This window comes from Rutilus rutilus (genome assembly GCF_951802725.1).
Source record: "Rutilus rutilus genome assembly, chromosome: 2".
NCBI lineage: Eukaryota > Metazoa > Chordata > Actinopteri > Cypriniformes > Leuciscidae > Rutilus > Rutilus rutilus.
In genome coordinates this window covers 44,324,739-44,352,225 of record NC_140210.1, presented here as the reverse complement: position 1 = coordinate 44,352,225, position 27,487 = coordinate 44,324,739, and the positions used below count along the sequence as shown (strand labels likewise).

The window sequence follows — 27,487 nt, the reverse complement described above, 5'->3', positions numbered from 1 at the left end:
CTGAAGAAAAGAGAAACACAAGAACTACAACTGACTTCAGACACAGCCTTAGATGAAATCAACTGAAGAGAAAAGAAGACATTAAATCTGTGAAGATCTCAGCAGAGGAGGATTAAACAACTCCACAAACAGCATTACAAGCTTCACTTATTACTAACCAGACTGACTTTATTTCTGTCAGACGTATACAGAAGTTTTATTGAGAATTAACAGAGGTTTAACTCTAATGTGTTTCATTTAAAGGTACCATAAGAGTGATTAGTGTTTCCATTAGTTGGGCTCTTAACTCTTAGTATATCTGAACTCTTAGTCTTTTTTGGCTGCTGTGACAGTGTGTTTGTCAAACACATTTGCAGCAGCAAAGAAAGCTAAAGTGAAATGAGATCAGGTGATGATGGTTTCCTGTTGATGGTTTTATAATCATCATGAAATAACCTCATTCACTGATGTCTTTGGAATCTAACTATTGTGTTGATCCATTAATACTTTCACATCACAAACCCTGTGTTACTGCAGAATGAGATCTAGCAATATTATAACAATCAGTTTAGAGCTTTTAACAAACATGAGATCAAAATATTGGCTTATGTTGACACGCACAGATATCAACAATCAGCGTATGAATCTCAACAATGGTGACAATCACAAATATGCAGATAAACAGATTAATTCAGAACATCACCGATAAGCTACTAAGTCACAACAAAAACAACAGCAAAAAATAAAAGCAAATATTTAGAATCAAACAAAATTATAGGACAATTCAGCTGCATAATTTATTCATGTTGCAATGCATGCTGGGAGTTTTGTACTATGCTGGTACCCAGCATGCACTGCAGCAAAGTACTTTTGATTGTCACCATTGTTGCGATTCATACGCTGATTGTTGATGTCTGTGTGTGTCATATTAAACTGATTTTTTGTGCTCATGTTTGTTAAAGTCTTCTAACTGATTGTTATAATATTGCTGGATCTCATGCTGCAGTAACACAGGGTTTGTGATGTGACAATATTAATGGATCAACACAATTGTTAGATTCCAAAAACATCAGTGAATTTTCATGATGAATATAAAATCATCAACAGGTAACCATCATCACCTGATCTAATTTCACTTTAGCTTTCTTTGCTGCTGTAAATGTGTTTGACAAACACACTGTCACAGCGGCCAAAAAAGACAAAAGATACAATAAGAGTTAAGAGTCCAACTAATGGAAACACTAATCACTGTTATGGTGACTTCAAATGAAACTCAGAGTTAAACCTTGTCTTCTTTTCTCTTCAGTTGATTTCATCTAAGACTGTGTCTGAAGTCAGTTGTAGTTCTTGTGCTTCTGCTCGTCTCTTTTTCTGTTCTCTTCTTTCCTTCAGTGATTCTGCTTGTTAACAGGCTTATTAAGGCTGAGATGACTCCATATTTAATATACACAGATTTTGTGGCTCAGATAAGGTCCAGTTCTGGTTTATTTCTTTGCTCTTGGTTGACATGTGGCATTGCTATGGCCTGCTTGTGGCCCAGATCTGGCAAACAGGAGTGGGCCACCCAAGGGCCGTCATTCCACGCTGCATGTGGGCCAGATCCGCATTCCACAAGTGCCAGATGTGGGCCGGATCCGGGCCGAAACAATGTTGCTATCTGGGATACTATTTAGTATGCCATTTCAGACAGTATTTTTATTTGTGCTTATACTAATTCAAATCAGATCCTCATCCAACACGCAATGGGTTGTGGGAATTATTATCTGTTATCTGAGTGTGCACAAATCTCCACTTCGAATTTCCACCAAAACTAGTAAAACATCCGGGTACCTTTGGATAATCATTTCACCATACTACGATTTGGGACACACTAATTTCCAATACTATTTAGGACGAATAATATGCGAACTGGAACAAAGCACAAGAACATGAACAGCTGAACAGATGCTGTGTTTAAACCATGCCGTAATTACAGGAATTAATTACGACATGGTTTAAACACAGCATCTGTGTTTAACATTTAAAATTTGAACATTATAAAAGTGAGAAGGTTTTGATAATCACAAAGGAAACAAGTACTGACATGTATTAACACCACAACAAACTAATGGACAGATGGCAACGCATAGAAAGTATACTAAGGTGATCACTTTAGGCCACTTCTGACATGTACACAGCAAAATCCCCAGTGTTAAATTAACACTCCTCAGTGTTTATATGTGTCCACACTACAGGGTGTTAAAAATTAACACTGAAGCAGTGTTGAAGTTAATGAGATAATTAAGTAAACACTGAAGCAGTGTTGAAGTTAATGCAATAATTAAGTGATTAATTAAGTGATGATTGGCTATTAGTGGTGACACCTGATGATAACAAGCAGACTCACTGAAGGAAAGAGAAAAAACAATAACAGAAAAAAGAGAAACACAAGAACTACTGACTTCGAGTCATTACACATTGTTGCACTTATTATTACCAGTTTGACTTTATTTCTGTCATACATCGACAAAAGTTCTTGAGAGTCAACAGAAGTTTAGACGGTAATATTTTATGGAATTTTTCTTTTCAAGTTACCATTTTGGTGGTCAGTGTTTGCTTTAGTTGGGCTCTTGACACTTTTCCTTTTTTAATATATGTTTTTCTCTGGTTGCTACAACTCTGTGTTTATAAAGCACATTTGTTACTGCAAGAGAAAACATGACCTGCTCACAATATGTTTTGATGATAAAAACATCATCATGTAGTGTCCTGATTCACTGATGTCATTCAGACTCTAAATTTTTGACTATATGCTTGATGTCTCGTTTTAGTATTGGTGATTGTAGCTCTGAGATTTTACAGTTTGAGATCCACCAACAATATCAAAAATTTTGAAAATACTTTGAGCAAAGAAGTTATTGTGTTTAAACACACAGACATCAAGAATCAGCATATGAATCTCAACAATGGTGACAAACAAACTAGTGACAAACAGATCAACTCTGAACATCACAAAACAAGCTACTAAAGTCAGAACAAAACAATAGCAAAATAAAAGCCAACAGAAAAAAACAATGAAAATTACAGGACAATTCAGCTGCATAATTTATTCATGCTGCAATGCATGATGTCAGCCAGGGATGCGTTCTGATTGGTGGCTCCCATCATGCACTGCAACATTAAGCATTTGTTTGATTGTCACCATTGTTGAGATTCATATGTAGATTCTTGATGTCTGTGTGTGATTTTAAATCCTTCAGATTTTTAAAACATTGCTTGAAGTAACTACTGTAGTGAAAAATTAATAAAACAATTAGATAATCAGTTTATAATGCTGGGTGACATCATTGAATCAGGTCACTAGTAATTTCATCATTGAAACATAACCAGGGCTGAATTTCCAAAAGCATCTTAAGCCTATCTTAATCGCAGACCAACTGCAACAAATGGTCTATATGATCAAATTAGGCTTGCAATTTTTTCAGGAAACACAGCCCAAATCATAGTTTCTCTTGCCACAACACATGTGCTTTATAAACACAGAGTTGGAGCAGCCAGAGAAATACTAATGTTACAAAGTAAAGGGTCAAGAGCCCAACTAAAGCAAACACTGACCACCATAATGGTGACATGAAATGAAACATTCCATAAAACATTACCATCTAAACTTCTGTTAAATCTAAATAAGACTGTGTGTAGATGTATGACAGAAATAAAGTCAAACTGGTAAAATAATAAGTGCAATAATGGCTCGAAGTCAGTAGTTCTTGTGTTTCTCTTTTTTCTGTTCTTGTTTCTCTTTCCTTCAGTGAGTCTGCTTGTTATCATCAGGTGTCACCACTAATGGCCAATCATCACTTAATTAATCACTTAATTATCTCATTAACTTCAACACTGCTTCAGTGTTAACTTAATTATCTCATTAACTTCAACACTGCTTCAGTGTTAATTTTTAACACCCTGTAGTGTGGACACATATAAACACTGAGGAGTGTTAATTTAACACTGGGGATTTTGCTGTGTACCTGATCTGTTAAGAAGTTCAACCTTCGTAATATTAAACTTAAAACACAGGTCAGTATTTGAACATCAGGTTTTATCATTTCATTATATATCCCAGGATTTCATATAACAACCTGTATCTGTATCCAGACATCACAAATTTGCAGTAGAAGCACATAATCCAAAGTAAAGAATATATAAAACACCCAAACTTATAATATGACACATACCTGCAGTCGGCGGAGAGCTGTGGAGATTCTGATGCCCGTCCCAATAAAGATAGAGAGACTTTCAGAATAGCCATTGACATGGCATAAATAAGGGGTGGAGCTGAAAGCTAATGCCTAATCAGATCAGAAGTCCTGCACGTTATCTAAAGGACTGCGTGCCGTACGTTATTTAGATAAACCCCATGTTTTTGTTGTAAGAGGTTCAGTTACAACCTGCAATGTGCACAATGTTTGTTTTGCATGTATCCTGGTAACAAATGAACACTCTTGTATTTTTTGGACAGTAAGACTGGACAATGAAACTGGATATACCACTAATGGATGCGAAGACAACAATAAATATTTGTCTTTGTGGGTTTGATGTTTTATTTAGCTGTTCTACCGGACCATTTAATAAAAGCCTACCATTCTATAAAGCACTCTTTAACTGCATTTCTATCAAACAGAGATTGATATTTATTTTTTAATTGAAGTACAATGAGATATTCCTCCAGACAGTGAGGACAGGTAATGTTGCTACTAGTTAGAAGCCAGTATGCTATCTAATGTTTAAGCAAGGAAGCACATTAAATGTGCAGTCACATTAACCGTTACTCTGTGAAATTTCTGCCTGCATTTGAAAGTGACTTCTGTGTGAGCTGCGCTTTATACATCACTACAATGTTGACAATGGAAAATGCCCTCTAAATTTCACTTTAAGTTTCTCTAATGTAATAGCATCTCAATGCTTTCAAAATGTGTGTTTTTTTTAAACATTACAAATTAAACAAACAACACAAACTGCTAAAAGTGACCCAAAAATAAGTTCAGCAGATAAAACCAACAAGAATCCAGAAACTCCACAGCATGATCTATTCATACCGCACTGCATGCTGGGTACCTTCATAGTACATGTGCACTGTAGAAATACAGTAAGATATTGTGTAATTTCCAAGAAATTTCCAAGAGTGCAGTTAGATACATGAGAAGTCCTGCTGTGGAATTACTGTGAAAATCATGCAATTATTAACCTGGAATTTCACACAAAACTGTTTAACAGTAGCCTGGATGCCAGCCGAACTCAGCCCCGTCCACAAAATTTTTAGGTCGGGAAGTTCGGTCTGGACTCGATCCGTTGAGGAGCTATTATGCCTGAACAAAAATTGTTCGGACCAATCAAATTGTCAGGGCGGGCTTAATACGATGATGGACAGATGAGCAACGTAACGTAATCATCCACGTCACCAACGAGCGCTTGGGTTGAATTCGTTTACAACAAAGATGACTGCCGCTGGAGAATTGTTATTTCACGAGTTCACACTTACAAATAAGCCAGATAGAATAAATGCATATTTGGCGTGCTGTTGGGCTCGGTATTCGGCCCGAACCCAAAGTACTCCCCCCGTATTCCAGGCTGTGGGAGAACAAGCAGAGAGTGAGTGAAGGGATGCTGAAAACTGTCAAGGAATGTTAGGTGAGTTGACATAGTGAATATATGCTTCCTCTCATGCTGATATAGTGTAGACCGTAGACGGTAATTGTTTGATGAAGTTGATTGGATTGATTATTTGAACGTGCTCCTCCCGAACTTTGTTTATGAAACATCATGTGTAGATTCCGCCATTGCATCTGTTATAGAAGATATCGACAGCGCATTCATTTTAAAAGAGGAACAGAGAACAGCGATCAAGGCATTTGTCGATCGGAAACAAGAATGAAAAACATACGTCACTTACTCCGTTGCTCTGATTGGTTGTAGGTCTATCCAATTGAGTGCAGAGGCATTTTACTTCCTGGTTCGGTTGAAACACGCCCCATAATCAAAGCTCAATGGAGTAGTATCAGACTTACATTCTGACTAGAATCTGAGTATGACAATGTCAGGCTAGTTTAACAGTGCACTAGATATAGGAGTTCAAATGTAGGAAACAAAAATGAGACACTAGGACAATCTAGTGGCTAAAAAAAGAAAACAGCAACAAATGAAACCTTACTACAAACCTCAATCTGTTTTATTGTTTAGTTTGTATTCACCATCATGGTGATCAGTGTTTGCTTTTGGTGTGGGTGGAAGTTTTTCTGGGATTTGGCAGCCCTGCGGTTAAGTTAGTTTCATATTTGACATTTGTTTGACGTTCGTGTAAATGTTCATTATATTTTCAGTTTCTATCGCATACTCAAGCTAAACTAACCTGTAAATGCATGAATAGGTTTTCTTTGCCTAGCACAAAGTGGAATGTTAAAAAATTTTTATATATATATATATATATATATAAAATTCATATAAATTTTATGATCCCTATAAATCAATAAATTTAACCCTTTCTCATTATAATTGTGGAATTTACATTCTATTTGTTTTTTAAAATGTAATTAATTAATATAATTCTATTAAACTCAGTGACTGTTTGACCTATAGACAACTGTAAAACACAGAATATTCTTCTTTATTTAGCACAAGGCTTGTTTTGGGTTGTACACCTTCCGTAATTTAATACTGACTCAGTTATTCCTATAAATCTATTAAACTCAACCATTTGACCTAGATACATAAAACTGTAGGGCTGAGCAAATATACTTAGTACTTCAGAAATCCTTTTAAAGGTATAAACGTGGCACAATGGCCTTCATCATCACAGCTAATGCCTATCTCGTGCAAGGGATTTCATCAATATGCTGATTGAGGACAGTTGGGACACTCCAGGCACAGACATACTGTCTGTATATTTAAACATGTAACTTAATAAATAACTTTACCTGTTTTAAAGGCTTTGAGAATCTTGCCTTTTAACACTACGTTTTCCTATCAGTTCGAAGAAAGACCTTTAAAGAATAAGAGGTTAAAGAATAACAACAACTTTAATGGAGTCAGATTAATTATATTGGAGATAAATATTTGAATTATACACGTCATCCTTCAACTGCGGCTGCCTTTTGGTTTTCCGCTTATTGGTTCAAAATAAAAGCGTAAGCTTCCAACCTTACAAAACCAACTGTACTACTGTAAAAAGAAACTATTATTCTTTATATAGCATAAGAAGTCAGAGTAGTTTAGCTAGTTCTGTCAGTCAAATGATGGGGGTAAGGATACATGACTTCAGAGGTTAGTTATTAAGAGAATGCAGGAAACATATATGCATGAATGATAGGGCTGGGCGATATATATCGTGAGATTGTTATGCGCATCTCGTCAGTAAAGCCGGTTAATTGATTAGTAAATCGCCATCACCTGCTTTCAGATGGAGCGGCATTAAAGAGCCGTAGTTAACTGACAAGCTGAGCCATATCGCATTAATATCGCGGACGTATCGCCAGCGATAATTAATGCGATATGGCTCAGCTTGTCAGTTAACTACGGCTCTTTGTACACAGCAAAAACTCCAGTGTTAAATTAACACTCCTGGGAGTGTATATGAACACTCAAGAGTGTTGAAGTTAATGAGATAATTAAGTGATTAATTTAGTGATGATTGATCATTATTGAAGACACCTGATGTTAACAAGCAGAATCACTGAAGGAGAACGTCTCAAATTGTAAGCCACCGTTATGGTGATGGGTGTTTGCTTTAGTTGGGCTCTTGACCCTTGTATGTTTACATTAGATTTTATCTGGCTGCTGTATCTGAGTTATAACTGCCAGATGAACAAAGAGAAAAGTGATCTGATGGTGTTGGTTATATTATGACAATCATCATTTGAACTATGTTTTTGATTTATGTTGTTGGTTACAGCATAACTGTGATTCTGCATAAATATCCAGAATTTTAGATATAATATAAAGGATTTCTTATAAGTTGTTTTAAAGAAAAATTCTTCTTTTAGGCACACACAGACGTCAAGATTCAGTCTATGCATCTCAACGATGGTGACGGGCAGAATATTAAATTAGGAAAAGTAAATTACATAGACAATTCAGATCATAATTTATTCATACCGCAATGCATGATGGGAGCCATTAATGAGTTGTGATTGGTGGCAGCCACTGCAACATGCTTTATTATTGTCACCATTGTTGAGATTCACAGGCTGATTATTGATATCTGTGTTTCTAAATAAATTTGACAGTGTTTTGATCAGAACAATGTTTATTAAATATTTTGGATTATTATAAAAATACTGATAATCATATGCTGTAAAATCACAAAGCTGCTGCTAACAAGTTAAACCAAGCTATCGCAATAAGTGTCATTTTTCAGATCACAGCATGATTATGTCAAAACATAACCAGCACTATCAGATCATACTTTTCTTTGTTCATTTGACTGTTATAAATCAATAACAGCAGACAAACAAAATTTAAAGCTAATAATATAAGGGTCAAGAGCCCAACTAAAGCAAACACCCATCACCATAACGGTGGCTTACAATTTGAGATTTTCTCCTTCAGTGATTCTGCTTGTTAACATCAGGTGTCTTCAATAATGATCAATCATCACTAAATTAATCACTTAATTATCTCATTAACTTCAACACTCTTGAGTGTGGACTCATATACACTCCCAGGAGTGTTAATTTAACACTTGAGTTTTTGCTGTGTACAAAGAGCCGTTCTGACAAGCTGAGCCATATCGCATTAATTATTGCTGGCAATACGTCCGCGATATTAATGTGATATGGCTCAGCTTGTCAGTTAACTACGGCTCTTTGTAATAAATGCCGCTCCATCTGAAAGCAGGTGATGACAATTTACTACTAATCAAGGAACCGGCTTTACTGACGAGATGCGCATAACAATCTCACGATATATATCGCCTAGCCCTTTAATATTTAAAGGACTTTTGGAGAATGTTGTTCAAAGAATGTTTTCTGCCAACATTACAACATTACAACAAACTGACCTGATTAATATTTGAATATTTTTTGATTGTTACCATTGTTAAGATTGTTATGATGTCAATGTGTGTCTCAGCTATTACACAAGAGGTTGTGTCACTAAAATGAAACATCAAGAAGACCCAAGTTCTATATCAATCTCCACAAAAACCAGCCAGCTACCCAGCCAACCATAAAAGTGGACAACACCTCTTAAAAACATGGACCACTTCCCCTACCTTGGCAGCTTTCTCACCTCAAAAGCTGACATAGACTTTGAGGTTAAACCGTAGTCTGAGTTGTGCCAGTGGAACCTACGACAGACTCAGGAAAAAAAAGTCTTCAAAGTCTGAGACCTAACAGCCAGCAGAGCCATTGTCCTCCCCAGCCTGCTCATGGACCACCTACAGCAAGCACCTGAAAGCCATGGAACAATACCTTCAAAGATCCCCATGAAAGATTCTGAGGAACAGCTGGGAGGGCAGAAAACATCAGCATCTTGGAGGAAGCCAACATGACCAGCATCACCACTGCAATAATACAGCACCAACTTTGATAGATAGGCCATACTATCCGCTTGTCCAATACATTCTCTCCCCAAACAGATCCTGTACTCCCAGCTGAAGGAAGGTAGTCGAGCATCTGGTGAGCAAAAAAAACAAAAAAACGTTTCAAGGACAATATCAAGACCATTCTAAAGAATTTCCATATCACATCGAACAAGTGGGAACACATTGCACTCGACAGGAGCTCCTGAAAGGAATCAGTGAAGGAAGTTGCAGCACGTCATGAAATAGAACTCACCGCGCCGTATGAAATATAAATCTGTACAGGTGGAGCTGGGGAAGGTGGAGGGTTTCTAAAAAGGGCTCTGCACTGCTAAGGCAAATGCTACCCATGTATTTGAAGGTTGAGCATGCAAGCTCATTGGCTACTGATACCGCAGGAACCAATCAGCTGTGCCCTATGGAAAATGACTTGATTACAAGCAGGTTGAGTTAGGACCTATTAGCTGTATTTGTCCTTCTAATGATTAAAAGATGTTCCAAGAAAGTTGTTCTACAAACATTTTCTCCCAACATTATAAGGACATTTAAAAAACCTTCTACAAACAATGTATAAAAAACATATTTGTGTTGCTAACGTTTTGAGAACATTATGAAAGACCACATAACATTGAACAAACACTCTATTAACATTACAGGAAGTACTGCTCATCATTTTTAAGCACTGAGCAAGATAAAAGAAGTTAAACTTAAAAAAAAAAACAAAAAAAAAACATATCTCTAGACCTGAGTCTCGTGTTTTTTAAAATTGCAAAAGGTGTTCTGAATGAATAACCCCTACTCAGTTTTTCTGTGATACATCTCTCCTGTCAACAAAATATTCCCAAACCACAGAATATGTTTTTTTGGTCCTTATCCAGCCCTGAATTCAAATTCCGTTTCTGTGCTTTCTTCCACGTCTCAAGCAACGTTAAATTGCTTTGTTCTTACTCTATGATTGAGCCAAGCTGCATTCAGATTTCACTCTGAGGTGGCTGGCAGAAAAATCCTGCTTTCTGTGATTTAGAAATCATGCATGTTCACATCGTGATTTTATTACGATTTCGATCAATTGCACAGCCCTATATCTTATAATATAGATTTGATCTGAAATAGCATGCTATATTATCAGATAAAATAACACTAAAATCTTGTAATTTTGTGTAACTGAAAAAAAAAAAAGCTGGAATTGCATGAACAGACATGGAAATAAGCAAAATATACATTTTACTTCTTGCTGCCTTTTTGCACAACACAAGCTTATTACATTGAATTGCAAGATTAATACAGTAAATCATAGTCTATATCAAGATGTATATTTGCATAAAGAAGTAAAAAGAAACCCATAAGATTCTTTCAAATCATGGTGTTGTTTTTCTTTGAATCAGAAATTCCAGTAATGTCCAGCAATGATGCTGCCATTTCAAACACTCCAAAGTTTTTCTTTTGGTTTTTCCAGAATTTCTCCACTTCAGAACAAGCTACATGCGTTTGTGCACATGGAGGAGGCTTTTGCAGCTTGGGCAGACATGCTCTGCATCAGAGGTCTTCAATCCTGCTCCTGGAGGGCCACTGTCCTGCAAAGTTTAGTTCCAACCCTAATCAAATGGTGCTTTTCCATTACCTACCAGCTCAACTCGACTCGCCTCGCCTCGGCTCGGCTTGCTTTTCGCTCCGTTTTCCATTGCAGATAGTACCTCCACAATAGTACCTGGTCGTCATAGCGACGCCGCAGAAAACTGACGTGACTTTATCTTTTACGCGAGACGCGCGAGACACACCTGCTACCCACACACACAGGACAATGGAGGAAATCGAGTGTATGCTGTTTTTGGATGTTTTTGTTGTTGTTTTTGCAGTTTTTTATTCAGGATACTCCGTCTGGCGCGTGCAATGATGACGCAGTGAATAGTGACGATTCTCTCTCTGACCAATCAGCAGTCTGCCTTGTTTTCACGTCACATTTTAGTATCGCCTCAGCTCGCTTAGAACCTCGCCGAAGGTGGTACGAAAAAAAGTACCTGGAAGCAGGTACAGGTACAACTTTTACACAGTGGAAAACCAAACAAAGCCGAGTCGAGGCGAGCTGGTACTGTATAGTGGAAAAGCGCCATTAGAACCTCGCCGAAGGTGGTATGAAAAAAAGTACCTGGAAGCAGGTACAGGTACAACTTTTACACGGTGGAAAACCAAACAAAGCCGAGTCGAGGCGAGCTGGTACTGTGTAGTGGAAAAGCGCCATAACACACCTGAATCAGCTCATCAAGCTCTTCAGAATCGCTTGAATATTCAAAGGCAGGTGTGCTGAAGCAGGTTGGAACTAAACTCTGCAGGACAATGGCCCTCCAGGAGCAGGATTGAAGACCTCTGCTCTACAACCTTGCAGGGAATCAAACAACACGGCCAGACCCTGGATTGAAAAAAAAAGTGTGGTTTCTTTTTTCATATCAATGTGATCAATTTGAAATCTGATGAATGCGGTTCCTTACCCTAAAAATCCAAAACTGATACAGACGATCCACACCGTCATGCCATTGATAAAATTCATCTCCTTGACGACCTTCTTGTGGCAGTGAGGACATTTCAACTGCACAGGGACATCAGTCATCCGTGGTGAAATAACTACTTCTTCTACAAATGCATAGAAAGAGATAATAATATTATGATCATAAACTTCTAACATACTATTTTATACAAATGCATATTGTGCTTGCTGAAAGCTTCTAGTATTTGAATGCAGAGCCTGGGTAATCTAGGGCTTTACTGCTCACCCGGGGCAGACGCAGTAGGCTGGACAGTGATGGCGGTCTCTTGTTTGTCCACTGAAGCTGGAAAATAGAAAACGTACTTGGTTATTGACATAACCTCGGTTCCCTGAGATAATGGGTATGAGTGTCTTCGCTAGACGCTTTGGGAAAACTCCTTTTTTTCGAATGCTGAATCCTTATTTAATCACACAGTGAAACTGTACAAGCCGATGGCTGAGCAGCGGAACTGCACAAACCTTTATAAGCAGGCACTTTGTCGTAGGATCTCAGACTAATTCGACTAAACCAACTAATGCTGAGTCGTGCAGCATGATAGCATGGCCAGCTACGCAATACTTGTTAGCGTGTTGCGCTATAATTGCAGAACGACAATCGTTCTCTTACGAGAGGTTCTCTCGTATTGCGTAAGTAGCTTACGCTGCAGGTAAAGTCATCTTTTCTCGAGATATGAAGCCAAAAATTATCCTTAATTTTTATAATCTTGTCAACGCAGTGCAGCAGCAAGCAGACCTAGAGCAGGCATTCTAGCGTGCTCATTGGCTGCCCTGCGGCAACTGCAGCAGCCTATCGCTGAGCCCTTGGCGTGACGTTGCCCAATGAGCGCGCTCGGCGCGCTTCACGCGTCACGGCCCGGAGCAGGGGCGTGGCTTAGCGTATAAAAGGGGCTCAGAGGCTGCTTTCTCTGATTTTTGTCTCTTCAGCGAAGCCCTACGCATTGCTAGACTCTGAGGAAGCCGCCGTTGAATCAAGCGACCTGCAAGCCGAGGATTCAGCCTGAGGAAGCCGGCCGTCTTCGCCGCCTTCAGCCATCCCTGCCTATCCGGCATTGTATCCTTTACAGGGACAATGTTCCCCCGGGGGAGTGGTCTTTGCATCCCCAAACAGTCCAGTCACTGTGGCGCCTTTTCGGCAGAGCGAAAGTCGACCTCTTTGCGTCAAAAGACAACGCGCACTGCCCAAGGTTCTTTTCAAAGAGCGAGGACGCGCTGGCCCAAACCTGGCCCAGCGGCCCGCTATACGCTTTTCCCCCGGTCTCTCTGTTGCCACAAGTCATTGGGAGAATCAGGGAAGCGCGCCACACGGTGCTCCTCATAGCCCCGTACTGGGAGAATCAGACGTGGTTCCCGGATTTAATACGGCTGGCAGACACAGCCCCCTGGCCGATACCGGCGAGAAGAGACCTTCTCTCTCAAGCCCGCGGCTCGATCTTGCATCCTCATCCAGAGCGCTGGGCTCTGCATGCATGGATTCTCAACGGATACCCGTTGACTTGCCAATAGGGGTTGTGAACACAATCAAACAGTCTAGAGCTCCCTCTATGAGACGGCTCTACACGTCTAAATGGTCTGTGTTTAGTAAATGGTGCACCACCAAGGGGCTGGACCCACAAGCATGTGGGGTGTCGCGTGTGCTTTGTTTCCTCCAAGAGCTGCTGGACATGGGCAGGTCTCCCTCCACGCTCAAAGTATATGTTGCGGCCATCTCAGCTTTCGCCGACTCGGCGCTGGGCCGCGCATTTGGGAGGAACGAGTTCATCATCCGCTTCCTTCAAGGAGCTAGAAGGATGAACCCCCCGCGACCCCCTTCGGTTCCTATTTGGGATCTTTCCCTGGTCTTAAAGGCCATGAAAGCGCATCCCTTTGAACCCATGGAAACTGTGGATATGAAATACCTCACGCTCAAAACCGTTTTTCTGACAGCGCTGTCTTCAGTCAAACGTGTGGGTGACCTTCATGCGTTATCAGTTAACGCCGCATGCCTCGAGTTCGGACCTAATGACTCTAAAGTAGGGCTGGGCGATTTAAATCGCGATATTGTTATGCGCATCTCGTCAGTAAAGCCGGTTCCTTGATTAGTAGTAAATCGCCATCACCTGCTTTCAGATGGAGCGGCATTTACTACAAAGAGCCGTAGTTAACTGACAAGCTGAGCCATATCGCATTAATATCGCGGACATATCGCCAGCGATAATTAATGCGATATGGCTCAGCTTGTCAGTTAACTACGGCTCTTTGTACACAGCAAAAACTCCAGTGTTAAATTAACACTCCTGGGAGTGTATGAGTCCACACTCAAGAGTGTTGAAGTGAATGAGATAATTAAGTGATTAATTTGGTGATGATTGAGCATTATTCAAGACACCTGATGTTAACAAGCAGAATCACTGAAGGAGAAAATCACAAATTGAAAGTTACCGTTATGACGATCAATGGTTGCTTTAGTTGGGCTCTTGACCCATATATTATTAGCTTCAGATTTTGTTTGTCTGTTGTTTCTGAGTTATAATCAGCAGTTGAACAAAGAAAAAAGTGATCTGATGGTGTTGGTTAAGTTATGACTATCATCATTTGAACATGATTACTGAACTCATTAAAATCCTTCTTTCTGATTTCGATTTATGTTGTTGGTTAGTGAATCTGCATAAATGCCCAGAATTTTTCATATAATATAAAGGATTTCTTAAAAGTTGTTTAAAAAAAAAAACATTCTTTTAGGCACACACAGATGTCAAGATTCAGTCTATGCATCTCAACAATGGTGAGGAGCAGAATATTTAATTAGGAAAAGTAAATTACATAGACAATTCAGATCATAATTTATTCATACCGCAATGCATGATGGGAGCCATTAATGAGTTGTGATTGGTGGCAGCCACTGCAACATGCTTTATTATTGTCACCATTTTTGAGATTCACAGGCTGATTGTTGATGTCTGTGTTTCTCAATAAACTCATGTGAAAGTGTTTTGATCAGAACAATGTTTACTAAATATTTTGAATTATAAGTAAAGTACTGATAATAGGCTGAAGAATCACAAAACTGCAGCTAACAAGTTAAACCAAACTATCTCAATAAGCTTCCTTTTTCAGATCACAGCATGATTATGTCAAAACATGACCAACACAATAAGATAACATTTTACTTTGTTCATTTAACTGTTATAAATCAATAACAGCAGACAAACAACAGTAAATATTAAAGTAAACATATAATGGTCTAGAGCCCAACTAAAGCAAACACCCATCACCTTAATGGTAACTTACAATTTGTGATTTTCTTCTTCAGTGATTCTGCTTGTTAACATCAGGTGTCTTCAATAATGCTCAATCATCACTAAATTAATCGCTTAATTATCTCCTCAGCCCTAAATGCCGCTCCATCTGAAAGCAGGTGATGGAGATTTACTACTAATCAAGGAACCGGCTTTACTGACGAGATGCGCATAACAATATCGCGATTTAAATCGCCCAGCCCTACTCTAAAGTCATTCTCAAACCGAGGCACGGTTATGTCCCCAAAGTTTTAGGCACACCCTTCAGAGCACAGGTCATTTCTCTCTCAGCTTTGTCGGCAACCGGCAGCGAGGTTGACAGTAATCTCCTTTGCCCTGTCAGAGCGCTGAGAATTTACACCGCCGTCAGGCGCTCGGAGCAGCTGTTCGTTTCGTTTGGTGGGCGCACCAAGGGTCTCGCCGCCTCGAAACACAGCCTGTCCAGATGGATAGTGGACGCTATTGCAGCTGCTTATGCGTCTAAAGACCTGCAGTGCCCTTTGGGCATCAGAGCTCACTCCACTAGAGGCATGGCCTCGTCGTGGGCTTGGTCTAGCGGAATTTCCATTCACGACATTTGTACAGCGGCGGGCTGGGCCTCCCCCTCTACATTTGTCAGATTTTATAATCTAGAAGTTCCCGCCCTGCAGGCTAAACTTTTATCAGTCTAAGTCTCGCGTAGGCCGGCCCACTTTCTGTGCGCGGGCTACTGCTGTTTGACTTAGCTCTCCTGGTTGAGCTGCACTATACAGGGGTTGTCAGTCAGACCGGCCGCGCCGCTCTGACCGCCCTACTGTGTGCTTATGTACTTGCGCTAGCCATCCTATTGGCCGCCTGGCTCGCACTCTTGTGTTCCCCGGGCTTTCCCTGGGACTCATTCAGTGGATGCTGGGCACGCACGGTGTTGACAAGGGAGTTCCCGCAGCGTAAGCTACTTACGCAATACGAGAGAACCTCCCGTAAGAGAACGTACTCGGTTACCTAACGTAACCTCTGTTCTCTCTAGAAGAGGGAACGAGTTTTGCGTAACCCGCCGTGCTCGCGCCACGAGCTCATTCGCTTCAAGCGACAAAAACCAGAGAAAGCAGCCTCTGAGCCCCTTTTATATGCTAAGCCACGCCCCTGCTCCGGGCCGTGACGCGTGAAGCGTCATTGGGCAACGTCACGCCAAGGGCTCAGCGATAGGCTGCTGCAGTTGCCGCAGGGCAGTCAATGAGCATGCTAGAATGCCTGCTCTAGGTCTGCTTGCTGCTGCACTACGTTGACAAGATTATAAAAATTAAGGATAATTTTTGGCTTCATATCTCGAGAAAAGGTGACTTTACCCGCAGCGTAAGCTACTTACGCAATACTCGTTCCCTCTTCTAGAGAGAACAGAGGTTACGTTAGGTAACCGAGTACGTTCTATGGCCCTGGCCTAAGACTCTTGAGGAAAAGGGTCCTGAAGGCAGCAAGGCATCTTTTCATAGCCTAGAAATCTAGACGCACCCTAGCGGTAGCAAAATGTATTTTGCAGCCAGGGCAGTCTAGCAACTCTCCATTGACTTTCAAGCTGTAAAAACCTAAATTGGGTCAGGCCAATCACGTCGTGTATAGAGTAGGCGGGGCGGGCTTAACATAATGACGACAGAGTTGCGACGGTTACCTGCTACTTGAAAACAAAGAATGGCTGCTGCTGGAGAACAGTCTTTCGAATCGGCTTTGTCCGCGACTCTGGAGGACTTGGAGTTAGGTTTTTCTTTGAGAAAAGAGCATAGAACAGCACTTAAGTCATTCTTAAAAAAAGGAAGATGTGTTCGTAGTTTTTCCGGCCAGATATGGCAAAAGTTGAATCTATCAACTAGCTCCGCTGTTGGGAAAACGCTCTGGTTGGTTGAAGCGCTGTCCTATTGCGTGCAGAGGGAATTTGAAAGACAGCCGTTTATCCCACCCCTCGGATTGAGCCGTGTCTATGGTGAGTTGCCAGACCCAACATCTTGATGTAGGTCTGGCTTGCCAGGCTAGTCTTTTCAATGTCTTTTTCAAAAAGTCGGACGTTGAAAAGATGTCCACTGGGGGGCCAGAATGAAAGTTTTTATGCCGTCTTTTTTTTTACGTGTTCTGCACGTCCGATATAGACATGCATGGAGCCTCCGTGCAAGGTTAAAAACTAGTTCAAATGTGGTCATTTTGGACATATTTTCAAAGTCATTTAAAGTCTCATTTAGACAATTTATAATAGTTCTGCGCCAAATAAACACTCTCAGGATGCATTAAATTAGACTGTGTTTGTCCAAAAATCATGAAAATAAAAGAAACCACGCACCCCTTTAGACAACTTAGCGTCTATTTGAAGTCACCATTGTAGTGGGCAGTCAGTGTTTGCTTTAGTTGGTCCCTGTACTTCTTGTGTTAGCTTTTTCTTTGGTTGCTGTAGCTGTGTGTTTGTAAGACACAATCAGGTGTTTTCAGCTCCTTGTTGATGATGACAAAATAATCACAAAACGAGCATCCAATGTTGTGTTTTTAATTTTGTTTATATTTGGCATTTATAGCAAGATTATGCATTTGAGTCACAACAAGTGACAATCAAAACAAAAAATGATGAGTTTTGTACTATAAAGCCACCCATCATGCATTGCAGCATGAAGCTTTTTTTGTTTTGATTGTCACCGTTGCAAAATCTTGATGTCTGTGTGTGACTACATGGTACACTTGCTCAAAACTTTATATCCACCTTCAGATAAGTGCAGTATTGGCACTAATAGTTTCACGAGGTTGGCAACTATAAATTCCAAATATAAACACAAAATGAAAAACACAACATTTGATGCTCATGTTGTGATGATTTCGTCATCATCAACAAGGAGTTGACAACACCTGGGGCCCGTTCTTCGTACGTTGCTTAAAACATCCGAGATCAAATGAGACATCCAAGATGATATCATTGTGCTAATCATGATCTGGCTAACTCGGTTCTTCGAACACACTTGCCGGATATGATTAGTATAGCTGGATTGAGTCATCTGAGATAATTGCGCGTTCATGCGCTGGTTAAAAGGGGATATGTATCGATAGTAGAAACATTGATCAGCAACGCTGCTATTGGCTGCTCAGCGTGGGCGTGGCCAAAGAGTGCGCACAGTTTTTCTCCTTAGCAGAGCAAGAACTATAGTCAAAGTTTATTCGGAATTTTAATGTTTAATTAAAACGCCAGGGAACACCTCAAAGTCTGCAAAAGCCAGGAGAGAGGGCTGGCAAAAAGTAGCAGACAATTTAAATCCGTTAGAAGTGGCCATGTTAGATGTTTTTATCACTTATTAGCCTAAATTTTTGTATTTTAATAATTGCATAATTACTTTGTTCATTGTAATGTCAGTCACCATACTAGAACATGGGAACAAATAAAAGTGAAGTACAAAAATATTCTACATAATGGTAATTTTTTGTTATATAGTCTCTTTTATAAAAGGCACTGTTAAATAAATGGTTGTCTGTTTATAAAAGCAACCAAGAAAAAGGCTGAGAAAAGAAAAGAAAAGATCTTAGTAGCCTACACTGTAAAATAATTTTTGCTGCATTAAATTAAGGCTGTATAGTCATTTCAACTGTTAAATCTTGAGTGATGAATTGCTTTGACTTGTGAAAGTGAAAACTGATAAACTTATGTTAATGTAAAAATATTAACACTTGTATCTGTTCCCAAGAAAGTGGTGGCTGAAATATGTGCAGTAAGTGGACATTTTCTAACTTTCCAAAGGAAAGAAAGTATAAGACTTTGTAATGTCCATTTGTTTCCATTGCACTGGACAGTGAATAAACCCTCTCAGATAACTGTCATATGGAGGAACTAGCCTACCTGCAAGTGCATAAATAACTTTACTTCATTTATACTTGTATGCTTTATGGCTGCAATATAAGTTGCAGGATTCCACATCTACAGAAAGGCCTACAGAAGAGTCTGCACAGACAGAGAGGCATAGGCCTACAGGTGGGCAGTGTATAGCCAACTTTTCCTTTTTATTTGTTGCATGAGGCATGTGTCTAATATCTCTTGTTGCAGGCACTTGACCACTGGCTTTTCTTTACAAAGAACAACTGAAATAAAACTCAAGGAACTAAGCATATTTGTATTTTATTCAACATTTAATGAAAAGTGTGTTTTTTTGGCAATGTTGTGTAATATGGCACATGCAACAATGTCACAGGCCCTGTCAGGTGTGCAACCCCTCAGACTTTCAGACACTGAAATCTTCCCTTTAGTTAGCCAAAGTTAATTTCATTGTGTGCCCTTGTCCTGGCTAGAGCTGCATTGTAACTGGTTTGGGTCAGGGAATGGGGTCATAAAACACCTGTCTGCAGGCAGGAACATGTCATAATCACCTATGAAAAAATGCAGTTCTGTTAGGATCAGCATAAGTGTATGTAATACAGTGAGCTTGATATTTAATTGTGGAACTTTTCTTACCACTTTCAAATAATGTGCATAAATGTGAATCTCTGAAAATGCTTAAGTCATGCACAGATCCTGGCCATTTTGCTTTCACATTTGTGATATGGAAGATTTTAGTTTTTTTTTTTATATAATATTTCTAATCTGGAATATTAAGAATCACAATACTGGGCTGCACATTTACATTGTGAACCCTCTTTCTGTTCACATAATCCCCTTCATTGAGGCCTTGATGGCAGTCTATAGCCTACAGTCTACCAATCACGTTAGTGAAGCCTGAGTGACATATAGTGTAATCGGCATGGTCATGATTGCATGATCTTCATAAAAAATTATGATAGCCTAAAAAAAAGAAAAAAGAAAAGAAAAAAGGCTTAAAAAAAAAAGCGCTTTACAACATTGGGTCTTAAGTGGCTTGGAAATGCCAAAAAAAAAAAAAAACTAAAACTGTTTTTTAAACCTAAAAGCGCCAGGTAAATTCCGAATGACACGACAGACAGCACTTTCCATTAAGTTCTCCGCATCTCCAATAGTGTAAAGGAAAGAGCCACTCGCAAATAATCTTAGGGCAATGCAAACAGTTTTTGCTGTAGCCTAGTTAAAGCCCGACTCCGACAAGTCGAAAATAAATGTGCGTTTCCAACAAATTAATAATGTAAACGATATCGCAGGAGTCACGAGAAAAAATATACAGTGAGGAAAATAAGTATTTGAACACCCTGCTATTTTGCAAGTTCTCCCACTTAGAAATCATGGAGGGGTCTGAAATTGTCATCGTAGGTGCATGTCCACTGTGAGAGACATAATCTACAAAAAAAAAATCCAGAAATCACAATGTATGATTTTTTAACTATTTATTTGTATGATACAGCTGCAAATAAGTATTCTGAATATTATTTACAGAACTTAATATTTGGTACAGAAACCTTTGTTTGCGATTACAGAGATCATATGTTTCCTGTAGTTCTTGACCAGGTTTGCACACACTGCAGCAGGGATTTTGGCCCACTCCTCCATACAGACCTTCTCCAGATCCTTCAGGTTTCGGGGCTGTCGCTGGACAATACAGACTTTCAGCTCCCTCCAAAGATTTTCTATTGGGTTTAGGTCTGGAGACTGGCTAGGCCACTCCAGGACCTTGAAATGCTTCTTACGGAGCCACTCCTTAGTGGCCCTGGCTGTGTGTTTCGGGTCGTTGTCATGCTGGAAGACCCAGCCACGACCCATCTTCAATGCTCTTACTGAGGGAAGGAGGTTGTTGGCCAAGATCTCGCGATACATGGCCCCATCCATCCTCCCCTCAATACAGTGCAGTCGTCCTGTCCCCTTTGCAGAAAAGCATCCCCAAAGAATGATGTTTCCACCTCCATGCTTCACGGTTGGGATGGTGTTCTTGGGGTTGTACTCATCCTTCTTCTTCCTCCAAACACCGCGAGTGGAGTTTAGACCAAAAAGCTCTATTTTTGTCTCATCAGACCACATGACCTTCTCCCATTCCTCCTCTGGATCATCCAGATGGTCATTGGCAAACTTCAGATGGGCCTTCAGATGGCTTGAGCAGGGGGACCTTGCGTGCGCTGCAGTATTTTAATCCATGACGGCGTAGAGTGTTACTAATGGTTTTCTTTGAGACTGTGGTCCCAGCTCTCTTTAGGTCATTGACCAGGTCCTGCCGTGTAGTTCTGGGCTGATCCCTCACCTTCCTCATGATCATTGATGCCCCACGAGGGGAGATCTTGCATGGTGCCCCAGACCAAGGGAGATTGACCGTCATCTTGAACTTCTCCCATTTTCTAATAATTGCGCCAACAGTTGTTGCCTTCTCACCAAGCTGCTTGTCTATTGTCCTGTAGCCCATCCCATCATGCTTTGTAGGATAACCTGCACAATTGACAGTGTATCAAATACTTGTTTTCCCCACGGTATATGCGCACAGCACCAGTTTAATCTTGATATTTATAGGTTTAATTCCTTATTGTCACTCTTATTCATTTATAGTAGAACATTGTCTTTTGTTATATTACACTTATCCACTGTATAAAACAAATCTGTTTATTGGTTGACAAGTTTGAAAAGTTCATTCATCATCATTGAATCATGCATACTGTTTATTAAAACACATAAACAGTATATGTATACTGCACAGTAATTGACAAGCTAATATTCCATTCTTCATTTTGTCTGCTGTTTTCTCAATCCATTTGTTTTCTATTTATTTATTTATTTATTTTTCATTACGAGCCTGACATATTTATCTTTGATGGTATACAGAAGTGAGCCTACGTTATCAGGAAACTGAATCGATTGACAAAGGTAAGTATAAACGAGACACGAGAAAAAATATTTACACGAGATCTATGCTGTGTCAGTGACATCCTCATGTAAGAGTAGTTTAATTCTGTCACAGTCAAAGTATTGTTTATTTTCCTTGACTCACAATGTATTTAAGAGAACGCAGCGTAGAGGAACATACAAAAAGGCATGAATGTTAATTGTCTTTACTGAGAATAGTTGCAGTCAAATAAAAAGAGCCAAATAATATAAAACCTTTGTGTTGTCTAATATTGTATAAATTCGATCCGAAATACCCTGTCATGATCTAATGCAACAAATAAAAAATGTTTGATTGTTGGGGAAAAAAAGTTTATATTATGTTTGATTACATAATATTATCATACAGAATAAGTTATTATTCAAACAGAATAAGAAAAACAAGAAAGACATAAATCATATGGAGAATCAGAATATACAACTGGACTTCTTAATTCAAAGAAAAATAACGTGACGAGACGAGACCATATGGGTTTCATTTTCCTTAATTTGTATAAAGAAGGAAAAAGAAACCCATGTGAGTCTTTTCATGACATGGTCTTTGATTTAGGAAGTCCAGTAATGTCCAGATGATGCTGGCAGAAAAGTTTTATTTGCTTCAGAACCAGTTACATGCGTCTGTACACATGGACAAGGTTTCTACAGACTGGACAGTGATGCTTTACGTCCTTGCAGTCATTCACACAGAAAGGAATCAAACAACATGGCCAGATCCTGCACAGAAAAAACAGAGGAGAATTAGCGTGTTCTTAAAGTTCTTAAAGTGTTCCTTGTTAGCTGGGAATAGTTCCTTACCCAAAGATGGCAAGAATACCACAGATTAACCACGCCTTAGTTCCACAGGTGTATGTCGTGTGTGTGATGATCTGCTGCTGGCAGAAAGTACATCTCATCAGCCCAGGAGTTTCAGTCGGTGGTGGCATCATCACTATACATAAAGAGATCATATTGATGAAATACATTTAATATGATCATAAACCTCTAACATACTATTCTATTCATATGCATCATGCATGAACCTTCTAGTGTTTGACTGAAGCAGAGCCTTATTAAACTAGAGCTTTTCTGCTCACCCTGGGGAGGCGCACACTGGACCATCTGAGGGGCGGGCATGACGGGCTGTTGGTTGAAAATTACCATTGGAGCTGCAAGAGAAAAAAAGCTCATGATGAAAACCTACAGAACCAATCTGGCTTCTGATGCGCCCTTTATGTGTTGTTGACTGTTTTAAAAGCTTTAAAAAATCTTTGAGATAAGGACATTTAAGAAACAGTTTTTATTCATGTTATAGTCTTTTATTAAAGCGTTCTGGTTGTCATTTAAAGGGGTCGTGACATGAGAAATCAAATTTGCCTTGATCTTTTGACATATAAGAGGTCTTTGTATCATTTAAACATCCTGCCTAAAACCTCCATCATAGCGTTAAACATTCATGGGAAAATACATCTGCATATGACTGCCTCTAAAGCAAAATATTGACGAATAGTTATAAATCTTTGCATCAGAATGCCCCGCCCACTGGCGTTCAGTCTCTTTACAGCTGACATTTGCTTCCAACGGATGTGAGCGTTGCGTCAAAATCAAAAAGAATCCATTATAATCACTGACGCTGTCTACACTGGAGGCTCGCTCAGTTTCTGCATCACAAACTATAAGCAAATGATTTCATAATGGTTTGTCTGTAAATTACTCCGTATATATATAAAGTGTATTTGTTTTTTGGGCAAAAAACTTAATTAACATTAAAAGTGAACCTCATGGAATATTCTAAAATAATAAAATAATCCATGTCATGACCCCTTTAAACAGAGAGTCTCAAATCACAAGACATCAGCACTCACCAATATTTTGCTGGGCCGGTGGTGGGTTAACTTCGGCCACTGGAGCTGGAAAACAGAAAGCCATGATTTCCTAATGGTGGCACAACATGAGGTTTATAAGTCAGAATTGAAAAGGCCTTTTCTTCAAGTTATCAAAATGCATTTGATCATTATTTATTTTTATTGTGTTTTGAGGTCATATTTATGGAAGCCCATTTCCTCCACATAAGAAAAAAAAAATCATACATCATAATTATTGTTTATTATAATTATTGTTAAATTATAATTTAAAGGTCACAATTATGAGATAAAAAGTCTATTTAGAATTAGAAATGTCTGTAAACAAATTGCAAAATGAAATTTTATAATTTTGACGTCATAATTATGACTTTTTATCTGTGCCAGTAAAAATTTATATTAAAGGGGTTTGTTGACCCCAAAATGAAACTTCTGTCATCATTTACACACCCTTATGTTTTTCCAAACCTATGAGTTTCTTTCTTAAGTTGAACATAAAAGATGTTTTAAAGAATGTTGTTAAAGGATTAGTTCACCTCAAAATGAAAATTTCCTGATAATTTACTCACCCCAATGCCACTCAAGATGTTCATGTCTTTCTTTCTTCAGTGGAAAATAAATTAAATTTTTTGAGGAAAACATTTCAGGATTTTTCTCCACACAATGGACTTCAATGGCAACCAGAACGTTGAAATCAATGCCACTTCAAAGGGCTCTGCACGATCCCACACTCTAAAAAGAGATGTGTTAAAAAACAACACACATTATGTGTTGATGGTATTTTGACACATGTTGTAGCACTCTAGAATAGCACTGGGTGGAGGAGAGTTTGTGTTTATGAAAAAATTATAGGTATATTTTATATGGTATCCCATAAAATGCTCTAAAATAAATAAAGCAATACATTCAAATAAATTAATTAAATCTTAATTCATGAAAACTTAAAGATTAACGGGTGTTTTTTGGCAGCCAATCACATCATGCCTCTTTTTCAATGTCTTTTTCAAATGCTGCTTTCACTTGTTATTAATAACCAGGTTGACTTTATTTCTATCAGACTCTACAGAAGCTCTTATTGAGAATGAACAGGTTTTGGTGTTGACGATTCATTGAATGTTTCATTTAAAGTCACCAGAATCGTGATTAGTGTCATCTTTATTTGGGCTCTTGACCCTTGACTCTTTAACATTAGTTTTATCTGATTGTTGTTAATGTGTATTTATTTTCACACATTTGAATCAGCAGAAATAATCATGAAAAAAATATGTTCAGATGATAAAATCATCATCATGAACATGTAAGATTGTTAAGTTCAGCAAGAGTTTAATTTTTGAAAGATGAGTATAATATATTAAAGATCATTTTTAAAAAGTTTAGCATATTGACATTAACCTAAAATTATTATTTTTTAATACACAGTTCGTACAAAACCTTACAGGTGAGAGAGAATATGATCAGATGTTTCTTGATGATGTTATAATCAACAAGTGCTGATCTGATCAAGTTTATGAGTATATGGATGGTTTGCATTTAATTTATTTATGTGCTGTTAGTTATAACAATCTTGTGACACTACATCATGCTGTCCAGCAGTGCAGAATAAAAAAAAAAAAAAATTCTGAAAATTTTAATCTGCAGCAGAAAGTAGTCAAACACAGACCTCAAGAATCAGCGTATGAATCTCAACAATGGTGAGATGCATGCTGGGTGCCACCATAGTACAAATCTCATCCATGACTCCCAGCATGCATTGCGGCATGAAGCTTTATGTTTGTCACCATTGTTGAGATTCATACGCTGATTCTTGAGGTCTGTGTTTGACTACTTTCTGCTGCAGATTAAAATTTTCAGAAAACAATTTTTTTTTTTTATTCTGCACTGCTGGACAGCATGATGTCGTGTCACAAGATTGTTATAACTAACAGCACATAAATAAATTAAATGCAAACCATCCATATACTCATAAACTTGATCCGATCAGCACTTGTTGATTATAACATCATCAAGAAACATCTGATCATATTTTCTCTCATCGTACCCAATTTGTATGTGATTAAAATACAGTTGCAGCAGCCAGAGAAAAACTAAAAGAAGAGTAAAGGGTCAAGAGCTCAAATAAAGGAGCCATTAATCACGATTCTGGTGACTTCAGATAAAACATTCAATGAAACATCAACATCTAAACCTCTGTTAATTCTCAATAAGAGCTTGTCTATGTAGATTCATGATGTCTAAACCATCCAAATGTTCAAACAAACTCTTTATTAAACGTCACTGGACTCCATAAACACAAGTTAACAATACGTTTCAGTGTTCGTCCAAACACTCAGTTGTAAAAACACAGGAAGTAACTCTGGCAAATACACACCGACTACAGTCACATGTGACACATATCTGACACAAGTTGTGTAACTATAACACATTAGTGTGTAAAAGGTTTCAACACACTTCTGTGTAAGAGGAATAACACATTAGTTGTGTTAAAGGTAATACAAAATGTGTAGTCCTTATAAACACAGAGATGTGTTAAGAATCGACACAGGTTGTGTGTTAAATTTGACACAACATGTGTTGTCCCTGAGCACACACACTACATGTGTTAAAATCTACACAACATGTGTTGTCCTTGAGCACACACACTACATGTGTTAAAATCTACACAACATGTGTTGTCCCTGAGCACACACACTACATGTGTTAAAATCTACACAACATGTGTTGTCCTTGAGCACACACACTACATGCGTTAAAATCTACACAACATGTGTTGTCCCTGAACACACACACTACATGTGTTAAAATCTACACAACATGTGTTGTCCCTGAGCACACACACTACATGTGTTAAAATCTACACAACATGTGTTGTCCTTGAGCACACACACTACATGCGTTAAAATCTACACAACATGTGTTGTCCCTGAGCACACACACTACATGTGTTAAAATCTACACAACATGTGTTGTCCTTGAGCACACACACTACATGCGTTAAAATCTACACAACATGTGTTGTCCCTGAACACACACACTACATGTGTTAAAATCTACACAACATGTGTAATTTTTAACAACTCTTTTTACAGGTTGTGTTGTTTTCAACTCATCATTTTGAGTGCCGACACTCACCATCACTGTGAATGGTATGCAGTGTTTGCTGTGTTCTCAAACAAACAGGCCAGTGTAAATACAAGTTATTTATATGCGATATTTTGTCAGTTGCTATATTTTAATTAAATTCAAAGTGCAAACTCTGTTAACTGTTATCTCTTCATGAATTTTTGTCAAAAGCAGCATTATCAATTAGGGGTTGAAGCGTGAATAACTGAATAATGTCCAGTACAGTGAGTCTGTCCAGTCATTGAGCTTCAAACATTGTGTTGTACTTTGTGTGCACATAATAATAATTATAATTAATAATTAATAATAATAATAATTCGTTACATTTATATAGCGCTTTTTCTGAGACCTCAAAGCGCTTTACATAGATGGGGGAATCTCCTCAACCACCACCAATGTGCAGCATCCACTTGGATGATG

The 27,487-nt window shown here is 38.8% G+C and overlaps 2 protein-coding genes across 4 annotated transcripts in view; both read right to left on the bottom strand.

Moving 5' to 3' along the window:
• The window catches only part of LOC311286580 (lipopolysaccharide-induced tumor necrosis factor-alpha factor homolog), a 31,498-nt gene extending 9,546 nt beyond the window's left edge, over window positions 1-21,952 (bottom strand). Inside the window, exons 1-3 of one of the 3 annotated variants that reach the window (XM_084402809.1) lie at window positions 20,648-21,952; window positions 12,298-12,354; window positions 12,016-12,157 (exon numbers count right to left, since the gene is read on the bottom strand). In XM_084402809.1, the coding sequence (XP_084258935.1) occupies window positions 12,016-12,134 (119 nt within the window). In that variant the 5' untranslated portion in view covers window positions 12,135-12,157; window positions 12,298-12,354; window positions 20,648-21,952. Of the gene's footprint in view, window positions 1-4,190; window positions 4,433-12,015; window positions 12,158-12,297; window positions 12,355-20,647 lie in introns of those variants that run through there. The other 2 variants (XM_084402808.1, XM_084402810.1) reach the window with 2 other exon arrangements.
• LOC311286577 (uncharacterized protein) overlaps window positions 21,940-27,487 on the bottom strand; it is a 36,783-nt gene continuing 31,235 nt past the window's right edge. Inside the window, exons 8-11 of the mRNA XM_084402801.1 lie at window positions 23,951-23,995; window positions 23,183-23,254; window positions 22,905-23,037; window positions 21,940-22,823 (exon numbers count right to left, since the gene is read on the bottom strand). Coding sequence (XP_084258927.1) covers window positions 22,718-22,823; window positions 22,905-23,037; window positions 23,183-23,254; window positions 23,951-23,995 — 356 coding nt within the window. The 3' untranslated portion in view covers window positions 21,940-22,717. The remainder of the gene's footprint in view (window positions 22,824-22,904; window positions 23,038-23,182; window positions 23,255-23,950; window positions 23,996-27,487) is intronic.